The sequence below is a fragment of the Phyllobates terribilis genome, unplaced genomic scaffold (genome assembly GCF_046119375.1).
Source record: "Phyllobates terribilis strain yellow unplaced genomic scaffold, ASM4611937v1 Scaffold_4__5_contigs__length_816908805, whole genome shotgun sequence".
Lineage (NCBI taxonomy): Eukaryota > Metazoa > Chordata > Amphibia > Anura > Dendrobatidae > Phyllobates > Phyllobates terribilis.
Window position 1 is genome coordinate 308,261,915 of NW_027362764.1, and position 19,037 is coordinate 308,280,951.

The 19,037-nt window shown below is 46.3% G+C and overlaps 1 protein-coding gene across 1 annotated transcript in view; it reads right to left on the bottom strand.

Annotated features, from left to right (window-relative positions):
• TEX10 (testis expressed 10) overlaps window positions 1-4,928 on the bottom strand; it is a 269,253-nt gene extending 264,325 nt beyond the window's left edge. Inside the window, exons 1-2 of the mRNA XM_073678358.1 lie at window positions 4,407-4,928; window positions 541-1,253 (exon numbers count right to left, since the gene is read on the bottom strand). Coding sequence (XP_073534459.1) covers window positions 541-1,253; window positions 4,407-4,586 — 893 coding nt within the window. The 5' untranslated portion in view covers window positions 4,587-4,928. The remainder of the gene's footprint in view (window positions 1-540; window positions 1,254-4,406) is intronic.
• Window positions 4,929-19,037: the final 14,109 nt, after the last annotated feature.

The window sequence follows — 19,037 nt, forward strand, 5'->3', positions numbered from 1 at the left end:
CATCAAAACATTTTTATTTAATTTTTTAAAGGGACTGAGCACAGAAAGACTTTTCAACGTACAAGCGCTTCGTGCATGATGGCAGGGGCCAATCATTTCTATACACCTTTCCACCTGCTTGTTTTCTTGCTATCTCTGCCTATATGAAACTGTCAATCAAAAGGGGGTGATGGAAATGGAGGGAAAACAAGCAGGTGGGAAGGTGTATATAAATGATTGGCCCCGTCATGAAGCAGTGAGCAGTGGGACTTCGCTTGAGCAGTCATTCTGTGCTGACAGAGTCCCTTTAAGCATACTGCTAATACGAATTTCTACAGATTTTGAAATAAAACCACTTTCTGAAGAGGCTTTCATACACAGGGCATGGAGAGGTTGGCATTCTAGTACTACTTTTTACGTCCTCAAAGGCAGCAAACAGGGACATATGACCACACATATACAGCATAGCCTATAATTATTCCATGTAAGATTTTCCGGAACACAATTTTAAATTATTTACTGTCTGTAAAATCTAACAGAGAGAGAGAAAACATGACTTACCTTAAACAAAATGAGCTCATACTTGAATGCGTCTCTCCTGAACTGAACAGGTTGATGTGCTGTTCACCATTTGCATGATCTGTCCAAGAGACATCAACATTTGTATGAAAAGTAAAAGGCTTATCCATGTTGCCCTGAAGTACTTCTTTATTGGGAAACCTTTTTGCAGCTTGCTTCATTAATGCTTGCAAGAATTTTTTTAATCTGCTTAGTACATTTATTCTCCACTTCTGGGAGGTGATCTTCCGATTAGGATTGACAGACAATGTCCACACAGATGGTTTTTCAGAATTTTTTAATTCTTTAGATCTCTTCTGATGAGATATAAGTTCCAAGAAATTGTTCACCAGCATGTTACTACGATCAATCAGTAGATCTGGGTAAGCTTCCAAAAGGATGTCCAAGATCTTTAAGGAGTCCTCCTGGATACCTATCATAATATGAGTCATAGCAGTGGAGAGATGCGCACTTACAAGAGGAAAAAAAGGAGTGAGTTTTTCTTGGGAGACCATGGGTGCTAAATGCTCTAACACAGAAATGGCAGCAGATCGAACCATTGGATCTTTATCTGTGAATACAGCAGCAACCTCACTCATGATAACAGAAATGTGTGTGTCAATCACTGAGGGATGTGTTGATAGGATTTCTCGGAGGCCAACTAGAGCATCATGTTTAATACCAGCGTTGTAATGGTGCATCTGAGACAGGATATCCTGCAAATTAAACAAACATTTAATACAAGCTGTCACTTATGATCAAAGTTACTCGTTCACATTCAACAGTTTCTGTATGTAATTCTCATGTGCACATCCATTACCCCACGGCTTCCACCACATCTCAACTGCCCACACAAAAGATCTGATAAGCCAATGTAAACTGTGTAAGGACCCAATTCACCATGTCCTGGCTCTCAGGACTACACTAAGGCTGCGTGCCCACTATGCGTTTTTCAAGAGTTTTTGCCGCGGAATTTCCGCAGAGAAAACGCTTAAAAAACGCTTGGTAATACATGCCCCATGGTCCCCAATGATAATCTGCATGTGCTGTGCTCATGCTGCGGAAGTTTCCGCTGCGGATTATCATTGCGGAAAAATACGCAGCATGTCCATTAATTTTGAGGGCACCCAGCGTAATCGCCGCCATTGACTTGCATTGGACCACGTGACATCCGCATCACTGCATCTGTACATGCAGATATCACACGGTTCAATGTGCGGATGGTACCCAGGTTTGGAGAAGACTCTCATTAAGACCTGGGTACCATAGAACCTGTTAAAAAAATTGTTTAAAAAAAAAAAAGATTATACTTACCTTCCGATGTCCTCCCGGTGTTTTCTCCCCTCTGTCTGGTCCTCTGTATGGGTCACGGTGTTGTGAAGGACCTGCCATGACGTCATTGAGTCATGTGACCTGTCACATGACTCAATGACGTCACCGCAGGTCCTTCACACCACCACGAGCCGTCCAAGACACAGGATGCAGTGGAGAAAACACTGGGAGGACATCGGAAGGTAAGTATAATCTTTTTGGGGTTTTTTTACCATTCTTTTTTTTTTTAAACTAACTTGGTCACACTACTATAAATTCATGCCGGTTGCATGGATTTATATAGTGTGAACAAGTTGTCAAGCACTTTCCAAGTGATGCTAAAATCGCTTGGAAAGCGCTTGATAACCCGCATGCAGAAATGCATGCAAAAAAGCTTGACAAACGCTTCTACCTGGCGGTAAAACGGCATGTAAAATCCGCATGCGTTTTTACTGCCAGGGAGAAGCGGAAAAAATATGCAGCATTTCTGCATTGTGGACAAAAGAGATAAATGGTGGCTGGAGAAAGGAGTTCTAGCCAGACGTGGCTTCCCTACACAGCCTAAGGCCACGTTTAGATCCAAACTTTCAACCTTATAAAGCTTTAAGTTCGAAGCTAGAGACCTGCGGACAGTCAGGCTATGTGCCCACGATGCAGAAATGAAGCAGAAAATTTCTGCATCTCCCTGGCAGAAAAAATGCATGCAGATTGTGCATGCGTTTTTCCAGCAGAATACATGCGGAATACAAGCGGATTCACATGCGTACCCACATGCGTTAACGCATGTGTTTCCGCATGCGGACTGACAAGCACTTTCCAGGCGATAGCATCACTTGGAAAGTGCTTGACAACTAGGTCACACTGTATAAATCCATGCAACCGGCATGGATTTATATAGTGTGACCGTAAAAATAAAAAAATAAAGCTATACTTACCTCCGATCCCCCGCCGCGTGTGCTGTCGCGCTCGTCCTGGCTTCTTCCGGATTGCCGGCATCTCGCAAGACAGCCTGCGGTCACATGACCGCGACGTCATCTCAGGTCCTGGAAGGTAAGCGCTGCAGGGGGCGCCGGACAGGTGAATATAAATTATTTATTATTTTATTCTTTTTTTCACAGGTACAATGGTACCCAGGTCTGGATGAGAGTCTTCTCTCCTCCAGAACTGGGTACCATCCGCACATTGAGATGCATGTTATCCGCTTGTACAAATGTACAGACGCGCATTCTATGCGTCTCAATGCAAGTCAATGGCGGCGCTTCCGCAAAATTAATAAACATGCTGCAGATTTATTTGCGCTGCAGAAACGCTGCGGAAAAATCCGCAGAATGTGCATTGACATTGAGGAATGCCATTGGGGACCATGGGGTGCGGATTACCATGCGTTTTTGATCCGTTTCCGCTGCAGATATTCCGCAGCATAAATGCATGAAAAACGCATCGTGTGCACGCAGCCTCAGGGTATCGTGGTCCTTATACAGACTGAGTTATGTCTGTATGAACCGGACCTAAAAGAACAGTTAAGAAGGGGTTTTCTGCTTTTTGTTCATGACATGAAGTTAAATTCACAGCACATTGTGTCATTAAGCTGACTGGACTGACGAAAGTTTACACTTTTATTCCTGAGGGAAGACTCCATGCCTTGCAGCCAGTGATTGACGGGCTAAAAAGCAGACTGTCAGTCATAGTTGGAGGGCAAGGAAAGTGCTATGGAATAGAGTAGTCAGGATTAGGTGCCTGGTGTACTATTTATCTGCTCCTATTGACCAAACAGTACCATGTTTGTTTTATTTTTGTTAACAGGAGAGGTCCCTGTCTTAATTTCCACTTACATAAAACAGTATAGTTGGAGGATATACCTGCTTTAATGGTATTGCTTCATTTTTACTTGAACCCCAATGGATTACATAAATTATACGTTTACAAAAGTCATTTCTGCAAAAATATGAAGTTAAAAAATAAAGTCCAAATCCTAACTCCTATTTGGATCTATAGAGTCTCCCGAATTACAGACTTGGAAGATACAGTGAGTAGTCCCTGATGGACCTATCTGGGCTTGCACAAGATCAATCTTCCTACAGAGCGTTCATCCATCAAGTCACCATGGCTAAAGACAGAGCTGAGGGGCGATAAATGGATACAGTGTGTTGTCTGATGTGTCATTATACTCCTGCCTCCATACCATACATGCAGTGCACCAGCTTTTTAACCCCCTTTAGTGTGGTGCACAAACTGATCCCATAGATTTCCACAGAAACATGTTGTGCTGTATTAGTCTTGGAGAGGAATACCATGAATGGCAGACAGGAGCTCATCAGCCGTGTCCGTCTCAGGGCAAACACCAGGACACAAGCAAGAACTGGAAGCCCGAGCCACAAGGCCAGGTGGTAGCACAGCCTGCAGCCCCCGCAGTCCGCCCCTGCCTGCCATGTGCCCACCCTGAAATGCTACAAAGGAGCAAGGCCATGATGAGAGAACAATGGTGGCATCCGATATAGATATATATATATATATATATATATAGTGTGTGTGTGTGTATGTATAGTGGTGGCTGGTACCGTTATGGTGAGCTTCCTCTTACTGCTGGGCAGCAGCGAGTCTTCTCTCAGCTGCTCGCTAAGGCGAATGGACTTGATCCTACAATTGGTGTCGGTGACATTATCCGCTCGGGGTCTTTTCTTTCCAACCTTCAGTTTTACTTTCTGAAAATCCTCCTGCCGTTTTCTTTTATTCCCCATGGCAGAACTAAAACAGAATACAGTCTCGTCAAAATGAATGGCGACGATAACACACGGCTGCCGTGGCCTCAGCACTCCATCACAGAGCCTCTCAATCACAGCTCCTTCCCGTCACAGCTCCACGAAGCATCGCCCGCTCATCTAGACAAAGCTTTCTATTTCCGGGTCATAGAGAACTACTTCCTGCTGTCCCGTACGGAAAGCGCAGGGGGACATTGTGAAGAGCGATCTCAAGACACTTGGCTATCCAGAAAGATGACATTTAGGTTATCTTCCTGCTGAAAGGGCCATCGAAGCAGCAGTCTGCATTGCGGCTATTGCCAGTGTGACCCGTGCTGAGAAAGTCCCCACTATTTTCGATCATTGGGAAAGACCTTATGCCCCTAGAGATCAAGTGCTGAATTGCTTGGGGGCCTTGGCCGCCAAATTCTGAGGAGGCTCCAAAATTTGCCCTAGCATCATTCAGAGTAATAAACAGCTCTGCCAACCTGGGAAAAGCTGGTGCAAAACAGGGCATAGCTAAGCCCGATCTTCTAATCCATGGAAATGTGCACCACAAAAAGTAACATGTTATGCCAGAAATGTACAGCAACCTCTGGGTAAAGTAAGATTTCTGGCGAAGATGCGCCACATTCATTAAGAGATGTGCATTAAAGGGATGGGAGCCTGCAGTCCCTCTATGTGCCCTCTTGTGACTGCATATGTCAGCAATATTCACTGGTATTGCCAGTGAGCAAGGTGGTCACATGCTGACTAGACGTGCTAAGCTTTTCTCAGATCACTTGCATTGAGAGAAGCCAGGCACGTCTAGTCGGAATGTGGCCAGGAGTATGCAAATCGCTGTGACTACCATGCAATGTCAGGATTGAGAAGTCTGCAGTCACAAACAGTTCTGCTTTGAGCAGGGGGTTGGACCAGATGACCCAGGAGGTCCTCTCCAACTCTACCATTCTATGATTCTATAACAGGGACTGCAGACTGTTATCAGAGGACCAGACAACACATGAATCGGGACCAAAGAGTGAAGATTGTAGACCATTTTGAATGGAACTGTGGGCACTATTCTCAGGGCACACAAAGGGAATCAGTGGGAATATATGTAATCTGGGAGTAAACTCAGGACACACTGAATATTGACGTGCATTCAGGCATTTGTTATTGTGTTCTGAATATGCTGCAGGGAAGGAGGCCAAGATGAAGTATTAACATTCCAATTTTCTATTCCATTTAAAGAAACAAATAACATTTTTGTGTAAAGAAGATCTGCTGCATTAACCCCTTTGCGCACCCTGACATAACTGTACGTCATAGTTAGGATGAGCAAGCTTAGGAGCTCAGCCTGCATCATACCCGGAAGATGCCAGCTGTAGTACCCTGCTGATCAGTACTGGGGCCGTGGTTGGACCAGGAAGCATGCCCTAAGGCCTCCATCACACCAGGGCTGGGAACTCAGTATAAAATGGACTGACTTCTAAAATATATAGTAAATTGGGTTCATCAGTACAATGCAGGATGTGCTGTAAATTTTTTCATAAGAATTTGGGAAAGTTGTGAAATGTCCCATAAATGTCTGTTCTATTCCTGATCTAAGGATTTAGGCTTTTAGTTGAGATGAATCTGTGCTGCACTTTATGTACATAATCAGTAGTGAGGCCGTGCTGTGGAGTCAGAAGTCAGGGAAATTGAGGAGTAAGAGTTGGTGGTTTGGCTTACCGACTCCACAGCCCTGATTCACACGTCCTTGTGATTCCAGTACTGAAAAAAACAGTACTGGTGAGATCCGTGTCAGTGTGCCTTCCGTGTGTACGTATGTGACGTCCGTGTGCTGTCAGCGTGACACATATGGAATGGAATGCTTTATAGAAATTAAAGAGCGTTAGGTAGGTAATAAAGACGTTCAAAGATAGAGACACATAGCGATGAGGAACTGATAGATAGAAATATGTCAGTGTGCTATATAACCAGTGGTTTGTGTGCTTTTTTCTTGTACTTGTATTTATTGTTTAAATTAATTAATTTAAAAAAAATGGCGTGGGATCCCCTGTAATATTCATAGCCAGTTGGGGGAAATCCAACAGCTGGAAGCTGATATTAATACTCTAGGAAAGGGGCCAATTGCCCTAAAGGTTCCCAGGCTATTAATAACAACTCACAACTGTTTACTTAGCCTTTACTAATTAGTTAAGGGCGTTCCCCTATAATTACTAACCAGCAAAGGCTAAACAGACAACTGTGGGCTGAAATCAATACCCCGGAAAGGGGCCCAGGATATTGGCCCCTTCCCAGACTAAAACATCAGCTCTCAGCAGCCCCGAAAATGGCGCATCCATAAGATGCGACAAATCTGGCTGTTTGCCTCGCCCTTCCCACTTGTCCTGGTACAGTGGCAAGAGGAGTAATATTTGTGAGGTTGATGTTAGTTTTCTAAGCCCAGGGGTTAGTAATGGAGATATAAGACACCCCCATTACTAACCCTATAGGGAAAATTAAAAATACACACGGAAAAAGTTCATTAATTGAACAAGACACAGAAAAAAGTCCTTTAATTGAACAAAACACACAGAAAAAAGTCCTTTATTTGAAATAAACACTCCCCACCCTATTTTACCTATTTATTAATGTAAAATGAAATATAAAAAATCACAGTATTCCTCACCTGTCTGCCAATAATCCATTTTTCCCACGAAGAGCCCAACTCAGCTACATGTGGATGCATTGCTGAGCGGTGGCATGATGCGACCGATGAGAAATTTCTCAAGGTGTGAGTGGTGACTTCATTAAGATTACCACCGCTCACACTGAACTGACCGTGGGAAGACCAGGCGACAATGATAAGAGCTGCCTTCAGCACCCAGGGCCTGGGAACAGGCGCCAGTACATGTCACACTGATGACACATGGATGTCATCCGTGTGTCAGTGTGCAGAACGCATTTTGTCCATTGTGCGTGGAAAAAAAAGACATGTCTGCGGGTTTTTCACATGGTCCGTGCGCACCACCATTGAATATGAGTGTGCGTGTGTCCGTATTTGCGGTCCTCATAAAACGGACCGCGTACAGACATGAAAAACGGACGTGTGAAGGGAGCCTAAGATAGTGTGACAAGTATTAAAAACACTTTATCTACTGCTGATAAAACACTTATTGAAACATCACACAGTCTAATAAGTGACATATCGCTGAACTTAGTATTTCAACCTCTACCTCATGCCGCTCACAGATTACATAGCAAAAACCTGCTAACAGATTCCCTTTAACAATTTAAATACCTTGGTCAATCACTGAAAGCAGCATTTAATAGGCAGACTTGTCTGGTTGCAATAGCATCGATGTATAGTGCAAGCAGTGAGAAAAAGTCCATCTGAGGACTACATTTTGTGTGATACAAATCCTGCAAAGTTTTCTCAGCATTGAAATGTTCTACGTCATTTATACACTGGTCCATTTGTGCGTTAAAAGCATACAACTAGATTTGGTTGGTTAGCAATAGCATCACTATATAGCTACTGCAATGTAACAAGTCCATCTGAGGTGGGCAAATATTCCTGCGATACTAATCCTGCAAAGTTTTTTAAGCATCGAAATATTATACGTCATTTAAACGGCTCCAGTTGTGCGTTTAAAACATACAGGCAGACTTGGTTGGTTAGTGTAATGCTGGGTGATGGTGAAGTGACCCACTGGTAGCCAGCAAGAGCAGTGTGTTGGTCATACTTGGCGCTAGCCGTCTCACTGCCACTCGCTCTTGAGGTTTACTCTTCACCCACCTCCAGGTCCTGGCAACGGGGGAACTTTAGCAGAGCCCTTCCCAGTTGGGGAGCAGTACGGCGGCTGGTGACCGGACACACAAACAGCAGTCAGGGCACACACTCCAAAACCAAAAACCGCAGTGCAATAGCATAAACTAATGGGAACAAAGATTAACCAAGCACAGATACCAAAGCATGAACCACCTCAGAAGCACAGCAACACTGACCTTAACTACCCACCAAAACTGAAATAATCCGCAATGAAAAGGAGGCTAGAAAATGCCCTATCAGCCTCAAACCCCCACCTGCTACTTTGGCCTTCTTGCAAGTAAAGTCCGAAAGGGCTTTCACAATTTTGGAAAATCCCATGATGAACCTTCTGCAATAGTTGGCCAAACCCAAAAACCTTTGAAGAACATTGAGGTTCTTGGGTTGCACCCAGTCCTATATGGCCTATACCTTAGCTGGGTTCATGCAGAAGCCAGTGGAGGACAAAATTACCTCAAGAAATTCATTCATCACCTCAAAAGAGCATTGGGGCAGATTTACATATAAAAAATTATCCTTGAGTCTATTAAGGACAATAAAACATGATCCCTATGGGACGACTCATTCCTAGAAAAAATAATATCAATATAGACAATGATGGAAAACTCCCCAGAATTTCTCTAAAGATGTCACTAACCAAAGCCTGAAATACTGCTGGGGCATTGCAGAGACTGAATGTCATAACCAAATATTCATAATGCCCCTTGGGAGTATTAAAAGCGATCTTCCACTCATCTCCTGACTTGATGCAAACAAGATTATAGGCCCCCTTAAGATCCAGGGGATATATCTTAGCCCTTATGAGTTGGTTAAACAAGTCAGGGATAAGACGAAGATGGTACTTATTTTTAACAGTAGTCTTATTAAACTCCTAGTAATCAATGCCTGGTCTTAAACCTCCATCTTTTTTAGCCACAAAAAAGAACACAGTTCTCTTAGGGGATTTAGAAGGGAAGATGAACCCCCTTAGAGACATGCTCTCTGACATAGTCCCTCATAGCTATCCTCTCAGGTTCAGACAGATTAAAGATTATACCCTTGGGTAGTGGGGCATCGGCCATCAGCTGTATCACAATCGTAGGGTCGATAGGGAGGCAAAACAGCTCCCCTTTTCAGAGAATTCGTCTGGAAACTCCTCCAAATACCAAGGAGTTTGGGTGGTAGAGCACTCAATGTGAGAAATTTCATGAAAACATTTGCCCCCTACACTCCTCCTCCTACCCAATGACATCCCCAGTAACCAAGTCAATATGAGGATTATGTTTTCTGAGCCAAGGAAGACCCAGTACCATGGGAGCTGGGAGGGTTTGAAGGACCAAGAATATTATATCTTTATGGAGTCAATCCAACTGCAGGGAGACTGAACAAGATAAGTACAAGTTTCTACACACTGAGTAAGAAGGGAGTTATCCAGTGAGGTAAATTTAATGATTGGTTCCAAAGCCCAGAGAGGAATCGCCAAAGCGTTATCCATGAAGATATCCAAAATATTCACCTGTGCCCCACAATTGACAAAAGTACGACATTTAGTCTCCCTTTCCCGATAAGCCAATATAATAGGAAAAAAAACACTTTTTTTAAAATGGTTATCTGTGCGCTTAGTTGGGGGGGGCCCTGATCAATATAGGCGCAGTAGTTTCCCAGATGCTCCAGACGAGGGCAGTCTCGCACCAGATGTTTAGCCAACCCTTCAGAGGAGGCACAATCTATGTTCCCAGCGGTGGCGTATTTGCTCATATGATTGGGGCCACCTTTCCCAGTTGCATTGGCTCCTCCCCGGGACGGGACATGAAGGTAGTTGCAGAGATGGAACTAATTTCCTACCAGAGGCTTTATCCCTTAACCGATCTCGTTTACTTCTGTCCACATGCATGACCAGAGTCATGGTGGCCTCCAGAGTTTGAGGTGGTGAGTGGTGCACCATCATGTCCTTTACAAAACCCGCGAACATGCTCCGTAAGGCGGCATCATTCCACCTCAACAGACCACCGTCTGAATTAAGAAAAATAATCCCCTCCCAGGAGGCTACCCTAAACGAGTGCTCTGAGGTTAGGTTCAGCAAAAGTGGCTCTATCTGGTTCAAATGAGAAGAAAAGAAGCAATATGGGGTAATGATGTAACCACTATATATTAACTCTAAGAAGCAAAAAGTGGTAATGTTAAAATATAATGTAAGATGGTTAAAATAATACCAAATGGTGTAAAATTAAAAAGGACCACCTACTCAGACACAAATGTGTACCAATACATTTTTGGTCCTCATGACCGTATACTAGACCAAGAATACGTATACATATGTAATAGAGTAAATAAATAAAGTCTTTCAGAGAATCAATGCGAGATGTATGTAATAAGGAGAAAGAGCACCATCTGGTGAGCAGTTCAAGTTTGCACACTGGACCTGGTCAGGTGACCTCCAGCAGAGGATTTCAAAATTTAACGGTCGAGTGCGCAGTGCCTGAGGTGATTTCGGCGCCAGACACAGAGAGAGACGTGACGCAGGCCGGACGCTCTGAAGGATCCAGCGACAGAGACTGGGGTGAGAGACCCGTAAGGCAAGACAGGTGGCTGCCGGTGAACGAGTGCGGTATTCAGCGCAGCGATCCCTCTGGTATCACGGGTACGGAAGAGGACCGGGACTTGGATACAACATTAAGGAAATGTACAAGACCTCCTACCCACGACGTGGTAAACCGCCCCGATTAACAGGACAAAGAAAGGATAGAAACGAGTCGTGCCGGAGAGATTTCGTCAGCAGAAGCCGACGAGTGTCATCACTGAACAGGGCTGTCACTTCAACCGCTCCCTCATGGTACCGGGAACAATCGGTTTTAGGGTATCAGGTTGGGATGGGGACGGGTGAGGTAAAACAAGCCAAACAGGATCTAATTGACTTTGTCAGAAAAAGACTTAAAGGCCTAGCAGGAATAACCGGAGACCCCCGCTAGGGCCATTTGCAGAACCAATGCACTTCATTGCTAATCCCATATTTGGGCTAGATACAGTATTTTAGAGAAGGATTTTATTGTTATTGCTATTGTGATGTATTGTGTGTTATTGCTATTGTGATAGTGTTCTCATTACTAAACCCTGTTGCCCTCCCTGTCAGCTTGTTTAATATATATCTATATACATATATAAATTGTTATTTATAGCGATTTGACTGCCCTCATTTTGTGACTGCGCATTGCATTCTGACACCTGCATTACATTTGGCGTAGTCTGCAGGATGCAACATTCAGACGCAGAGATGGGGGATCAGTCTGTGACCGGGTCTGTCAGTGAACATATACCCTTGGGGGGTATGCTCAGTCACCTTCCCAAATTTACGGAGGATGATACATCACTGTGGGACTGGGTAGAGAGACTGAAAAGTATGCTACGCATGTATCCCCTTAATCCCCTAGCCCAGGCTGAGTTGGCCCTTTTAACCCTTGATGGGGAAGCCCGACAGTCTGTAATGTACCGCCCACCCAGGGACCATGACACTGTAGACAAAGTGATCAAAATTCTGGAAGACATGCACGGTGATACTACGGATCTGGGGCATTTACGGTTGTGATTTTTCAGAGAGTTCAAAAGTAAACTGAGACTATTAATATATTGTAGCGTCGGCGTCCCTGCCTCCTGCTAGGCAGAGACGCTGTTCTCCTCACCTCTCCGCTCCGTGCCCGGCGTCCTCCTCCCGCTCTGCTGGCAGCGCGCGCTGCTTCCCGGCCACTGTGCTTAGGGCGCGCGCGCTCCCGCTCTCTTAAAGGGGCCGCGCGCGCCGTCCTAAGGAGTCCCCGGCAAATGGCCGGAGGACCTCACCATATATAAGGCACCTCCTCCAAAATGGAGATGCCCGAGCAATGTTGTTGCATAGCCTATCACTCTGCTTCAGCCCTCAGGTCCCGTTACCAGATACCTGCCAGTTACCTGCCAGATTCCTGCTTGATACCTGCCTGATACTTGTCTATCTACTTGCATTCCTGCGGTCCGACAGTCTGCCTACCAGCCCTGCCAGTCTGTCTATGGATCTGATTGCCCGCTCACCTGGGAGCGCTCATCTGCTTCCTGCCTGCTAGCCTACCTGGAGGCTCTGCCGTCACGTGCTGTGACCACCTGCCTGTCCAGAGACTCTTACCCGCTCACCTGGGAGCGTCCGCCTGCTACCTGCCTGCTAGCCTACCTGGAGGCTCTGCCGTCACCTGCTGTGACCACCTGCCTGTCCAGAGACTCTTGCCCGCTCACCTGGGAGCGTCCACCTGCTACCTGCCTGCTAGCCTACAAGGAGGCTTAGCCATCACTTGCTGTGACCACCTGCCTGTCCAGAGACTCTTGCCCGCTCACCTGGGAGCGTCCACCTGCTACCCGCCTGCTAACCTACCTGGAGGCTCTGCCGTCACCTGCTGTGACCACCTGCCTGTCCAGAGACTCTTGCCCGCTCACCTGGGAGCGTCCACCTGCTACCTGCCTGCTAGCCTACCTGGAGGCTTAGCCATCACTTGCTGTGACCACCTGCCTGTCCAGAGACTCTTGCCCGCTCACCTGGGAGCGTCCACCTGCTACCCGCCAGCTAGCCTATCTGGAGGCTTAGCCGTCACTTGCCGTGACCACCCGCCTGTCAAGAGACTGTCCCGTCACTTGCAGTGACCTCCTGCCCTTCTACCCAGAGACTGTCCCCGTCACTTGCCGTGACCTCCTGCCCTTCTACCCAGAGACTGTCCCCGTCACTTGCCGTGACCTCCTGCCCTTCTACCCAGAGACTGTCCCCGTCACTTGTCGTGACTACCTGCACGCTTACCCTGGGAGCCACCCACTTCCTTACAAGGACTGCCCCTTTGTATCGTTGCTCAGAGGTTCCACCTCCCAGACCCGTTACATATATTAATGCATTGCAGGAAGTGACAGCCCATATCATTAAGAAGGCTCGAGATGGGAATCGAGGACTGGGATCATAAGATGAAATATTGCGCTACCAATTGATTGCTGGCTTAAAAGACCCCTCCCTGAGACAGATCTTAAAGGAGTGGCTACACCTGAGGCCCGGCCTAGGTTTCTTAGAGATTGGGGTGGAAGCTAGAATCTTGGAGGAAGAATTTCCTGTTCTCAAGGCCAATGTCAGAAGTCATGAGGCAATAACCCCTCTTCCACCCAATACTCAGCACGCTGCTTTCAGTCAGTTGCCCGATTGGGCACAAGAGGTACGTCAAGAGATTCGAGACCTTCGAAATGAACTGAGCTCTACTAGAGAGACCCCTGCAGCCCCCTTGTTAATGGACCGCTCTGCCTCACGTTGACTGAGACAAGAGCGAGGAACACATTCCTATCAGGTTCCAACGAGTCGTGCACTCAGTCCACCGGTAGAGCGGGGACCGGAATGTTGGACCTGTGGCGGTAGAGGTCATATCTCCAGAGATTGTCCGAATAAAGAAAAGAGATGAGGGCAGCCGTTAAACTAAGACGCCCCACCGTCGTGGAGCATACCGTGGGGTTTCAAACTTCAGGGCGTGTAAGGAGAACCTCTGAAGACATTGTCTCCGAGAGGCTTATTTGCGCTGAATTCAATGGACAGTGGATTCATTGTTTAATGGACACTGGGTCTCATGTGACCACTATGCCTGAAGCGTATTTTCAAAGTCATTTTCCAGAGGTTGCTCGTTCCTGGAAGTATCCTACCGTCAAATTGGTAGCGGCTAACCAATTACCTATCCTGGTGGCAGGGGTAGTATGGATGTCGGTCCGGGCATGTGGAAAGAACCTCGGCCGAAAGGGGATAATACTGACCACAGGATCTGGAGGTGACGGGCCCAAGACCTCGTATGAGTCAGTCAAATTTAAAAATTGCCTGTTGCTTCTCAGTATCTTGGCAGAGTGTCTGTGCCGTCTGAAGCTACAGTGACATTGCCAGTAGGACAGACTGTGCTCACTCTGCCAGTGCTGGCACATGTATCATTAGAGGGTATGGACATTCAGATAAAACCAATAGAAGGGGAAGAAGCGCCTGCTGGACTTCTGGTTGCTTGCACACAGGCTACTGTGCGTCAGGGTCAAGTACCCATACGCTGTATCAACCTAAGTGGCACAAGCCTACAGTTGTTGCCCCGCCAAGACATAGCGCAGGTTTGCATAATGCCAAAGGACCTAACCAGAGCGGATGCTATAGAGTTGGAGCCCGTGGACGGAGAACCATGGACCCTAGAGGTGTCCCTTCACAAGCAAGAAGTCAAAAGGGAAACTTTGGCTGGGCGGCGCCTCTTAGAGCAAATGGAGGCTAATCTCACTGAGTTCTCGGTTGGCCAAGGTAAGCCAATCGAGCAACTTTTACAGCGTTACCAGGGGATGTTTGCACAACATGAAGATGATTTCGGGTGCACTCGAGATATTCAACACGAAATACCCACGGGAAATACGGCTCCCATTCGGGAAAAGTATCGGCAGATCCCACCTCAAATGTACCAGGAGGTGAAAGAACTTTTAGCCCATATGCTGCGGAATGGTGTAATTTGTGAAAGTCAGAGTCCTTGGGCAGCTCCTATTGTGCTAGTTTGAAAAAAAGACGGTACTCTGAGATTTTGCATAGATTATCGGAAATTGAATGCATGTACTGTGCGAGACTCTTACCCATTTCCCCGAATAGAAGAATCTCTATCCGCATTAGGAAATGCTAAATTCTTCTCTTCTCTTGACCTGGCCAGTGGCTATTGGCAGGTCCCAGTAGCTGAGAAAGATTGTCCTAAAACTGCCTTTGTTCTTCCTATGGGTTTGTTTGAGTTTAACCGGATGCCGTTCGGGCTGACAAATGCACCAGGAACATTCCAAAGATTGATGGAGAGATGCTTGGGGGACCTCAACTTCGAAGCTACTTTAATTTATCTGGATGATATAATTATTTATTCAGCCACATTTGAAGATCACCTCCGCCGACTGGAACAAGTGCTAGAACGACTTCAGAGGCATGGATTGAAAATCAAGCCTCGTAAGTGTCATCTCTTCAAACGAGAAATTGAATATTTGGGGCACACTGTGTCCAGTGCGGGAGTGTATCCCACTGCTGAGAAAGTAGCTGCAGTGCAGAAGTGGCCCACACCAGTCAACTTAAGGGAGTTGAGAGCATTTCTAGGACTCGCTGGATACTACCGCAGATTCATAAAAGACTTTGCTAAGATATCGGTCCCGCTCAATGAATTACTGAGGGGAACGGCTGGAGAAGCAAAGTGGCAACCTATTCAGTGGGGACCATGACAAGAAGAGGCGTTTCAAGCATTAAAAATGTCGTTAACGAACGCCCCAATACTGGCCTATGCTGATTTCTCACAGCCTTTTGTATTGTACACTGATGGAAGTCTACATGGACTGGGAGCAGTGTTGGCTCAAGTGCAAGAAGGAAAAGAGCGGGTGATCGCGTATGCCAGTCGGTCACTTCAGGACACTGAGAAGAATCCAGATAACTACAGTTCGTTCAAACTGGAGCTACTGGCACTGGTATGGGCCATGACTGAGAAATTTGCAGAGTACTTTTCAGGTTCAGAAGTACAAGTGCGGACGGACAATAATCCTTTGGCTCATTTGGAAAACGCAAAGTTCGGTGCATTGGAACAACGGTGGGTTGCAAGGATGTCTAAATATCAGTACAAAATCGCTTATCGGTCTAAGGCCCTGAACACCCATGCAGATGCTCTGTCCCGGGTCACTCAGATGGGGCCGAAGAGAGCTATAGATGAAGAGCTGGAAGGTGTCGAGACTCCGGATTTTCGTCAATTCGCTGCCGCTGTAATCGATGCTCATAACTCCAAAGAAAAGGCAAGGCCCACTCAAATCCTGGGTCGCTCAAGAGACGAGTGGATACAGTTGCAACAATTCGACCCTGAGTTGGCAAAGCTTAGGGAATGGGTCGCTTTAGGTCAGAGACCCGACCAGGAGGCTAGAGCTGCTTCACTCCCAACTACCCTACAAATCTTAGGTCAGTGGGAAAGACTCTTCTTGAAGGATGGCTTGCTATGCCAGAAAATCCAACTACCTCGAGAGTTTGACGTGACCTGGCAGGTATTAGTCCCAGGAACACTAGTAACACAATTAGCCCAGGAGGCTCATGGAAGAGGTGCCCATTTCGGCGTGGAGAAGACCTTCCGGTGGTTACGACTGGTATATTGGCCCCAACTGCTGCAAAAAATCGAAGAAGTTTGCCGAAAACGTCGGCAATGTGAGTTGAGCAAGCCTCCTGAACAAAGAGCTCCCATTCAGACCATCCGAACTTCTGCACCATTAGAGGTTCTGATGATCGATCATCTGACAATCGGAGCATCATACAAAGCCTACGGGCATTGTTTGGTAATGACCGATCACTTCACCAAGTTTTCAGTGGTGACACCTACTAGGGATCAGACGGCAAAAACCACAGCCGAGGCCATTTGTCAAGATTTCATTTGGATCTATGGGTGTCCGAAGCAGATACATTCTGACCAAGGGGCCTGCTTCCAAGGGCGAGTCATGGATGAGTTATATTATATCTATGGGATCAACAGATCTCTAACAACGCCCTATCACCCCCAGGGAAATGGGGAATGTGAGCGATTCAACTGAACCTTGTTGCAGATGTTACGGACGTTGGAAGAGGACAAGAAAATGAAATGGCCCAAGTTCGTGTCCGAGTTGGTGTGGGTGTATAATAATCGTGTTCATGCGACTACTGGTTACACACCCTATATGCTGCTGTTTGGAAGGAATGCACGAGAGATTACTGAGCTGGAGCTAGATTCAGAAGATTCCGGTCCGTACAACAGTCCTGGATTTGAGAACACAGACTTTGGCTTCATGAAAGTGACTTAAAAAATAGCCTTTATTTTGAAAAAATTAAAACCATGAGACCATGGTGCAAATAAAAGCGTACAGAGGCTTACGCGTTTCGGATACGTAGATCCTTATTCATAGCACCATGGTCTCATGGTTTTAATTTTTTCAAAATAAAGGCTATTTTTTAAGTCACTTTCACGAGTTGCTGGAAAACTACCTCTTCATCACTGCCTAATGTCTCCCAGACGGGGATCTTTACAATCTGAGCACCGTGCCTCATGACAAAGTGGACCGAGCAGGCTGACCCAGGTGAGCTGAAATATTTTTTCTACATTACAGACTTCGGCTTCATACAGTGAGAGAGCTGGTTGCGCAGAAATTTCAGGAAATAGAGCATACAGGGTGGCCCCCGATTTCAGTGAGTCCACTCCGACCAGGAGATCGTGTGTTAGTAAGGACCAAACCGGTTAGGAGTAAGCTAGACCATCGTTGGGAGGCGGTACTATATCGAGTGGTGAAGCAGATCCATCCAAAGAATTCAGTCTACGAGATTAGGCCTAAAGGGGGTGATGCCACGACATCTAGGGTGTTGCACCGTAATATGCTACGACCCTGTTCGTCCGAAGAAGAGGACTGTAACAGAATTGAGCCTGCGGAAAAACTAACTGAAGTGCCACACGTGGTGACTCTGGAAGACGAAGAAGGATGGGCTACAATGCAATTGAGCCCTTCAGTCCCGAGTGAGATAAAAAATGGATCAGGAGACGATTTACAATCTTCACTGCTTGATTTATCAGATACCCCAAAATCACCTTTGCGGGAGGAACCCCGCAGAACCGAACGGGCTAATGGCGGGATCCCTCCTAACCAATATGCTAAAGGGGAGTTTATCTAGTCTCAGATTCAACAGGAAACAGAAGAGTGTGCTCAACTCTTGTCTGAACTTACGCTGCCTCGAAGGAAGCATCGATCTCGCAAAGAATCCACTCGCCCGGGGACTGGCGATCAAAAAGGAGGGAGGAATATAATAGAAGGAGAAAAGTCTTTCAGAGAATCAATGTGAAATGTATGTAATAAGGAGAAAGATCGCCATCTGGTGAGCATTTCAAGTTTGCACGCTGGACCTGGTCAGGTGACCTCAGGCAGAGGTTTTCAAAATTTAACAGTCGAGCGCACAGTGCCTGAGGTGATTTCGGCGCCAGACACAGAGGGAGACGTGACGCAGGCCGGACGCGCTGAAGGAACCAGCGAGAGAGACCGGGGTGAGAGACCAGTAAGGCAAGACGGGTGGCTGCCGGTGAACCAGTGCGGGATTCAGAACAGCGGTCCCTCGGGTGTCACAGCTACGGAGGAGAACCGGGACTTGGATACAACATTAAGGAAATGTACAAGACCCTCCTACCCATGACATGGTAAACCGCCCTTATTGACAGGACAAAGAGAGGATAGAAACGAGTCGTGCCGGAGAGATCTCGTCAGCTGAAGCTGACGCCTGTCATCACTGAACAGGGCTGTCACTTCAACCGCTCCCTCATGGTACCGGGAACAATCGGTTTTAGGGTATCAGGTTGGGATGGGGACGGGTGAGGTAAAACAAGCCAAACAGGATCTAATTGACTTTGTCAGAAAAAGACTTAAAGGCCTAGCAGGATAACCAGAAACCCCCGCTAGGGCCATTTGCAGAACCAATGTACTTCATTGCTAATCCCATATTTGGGCTAGATACAGTATTTTAGAGAAAGATTTTATTGCTATTGTTATTGCTATTGTGATGTATTGTGTGTTATTGCTATTGTGATAGTGTTCTCATTACTAACCCCTGTTGCAATCCCTGTCAGCTTGTTTAATATACACTGCTCAAAAAAAATAAAAGGTACACT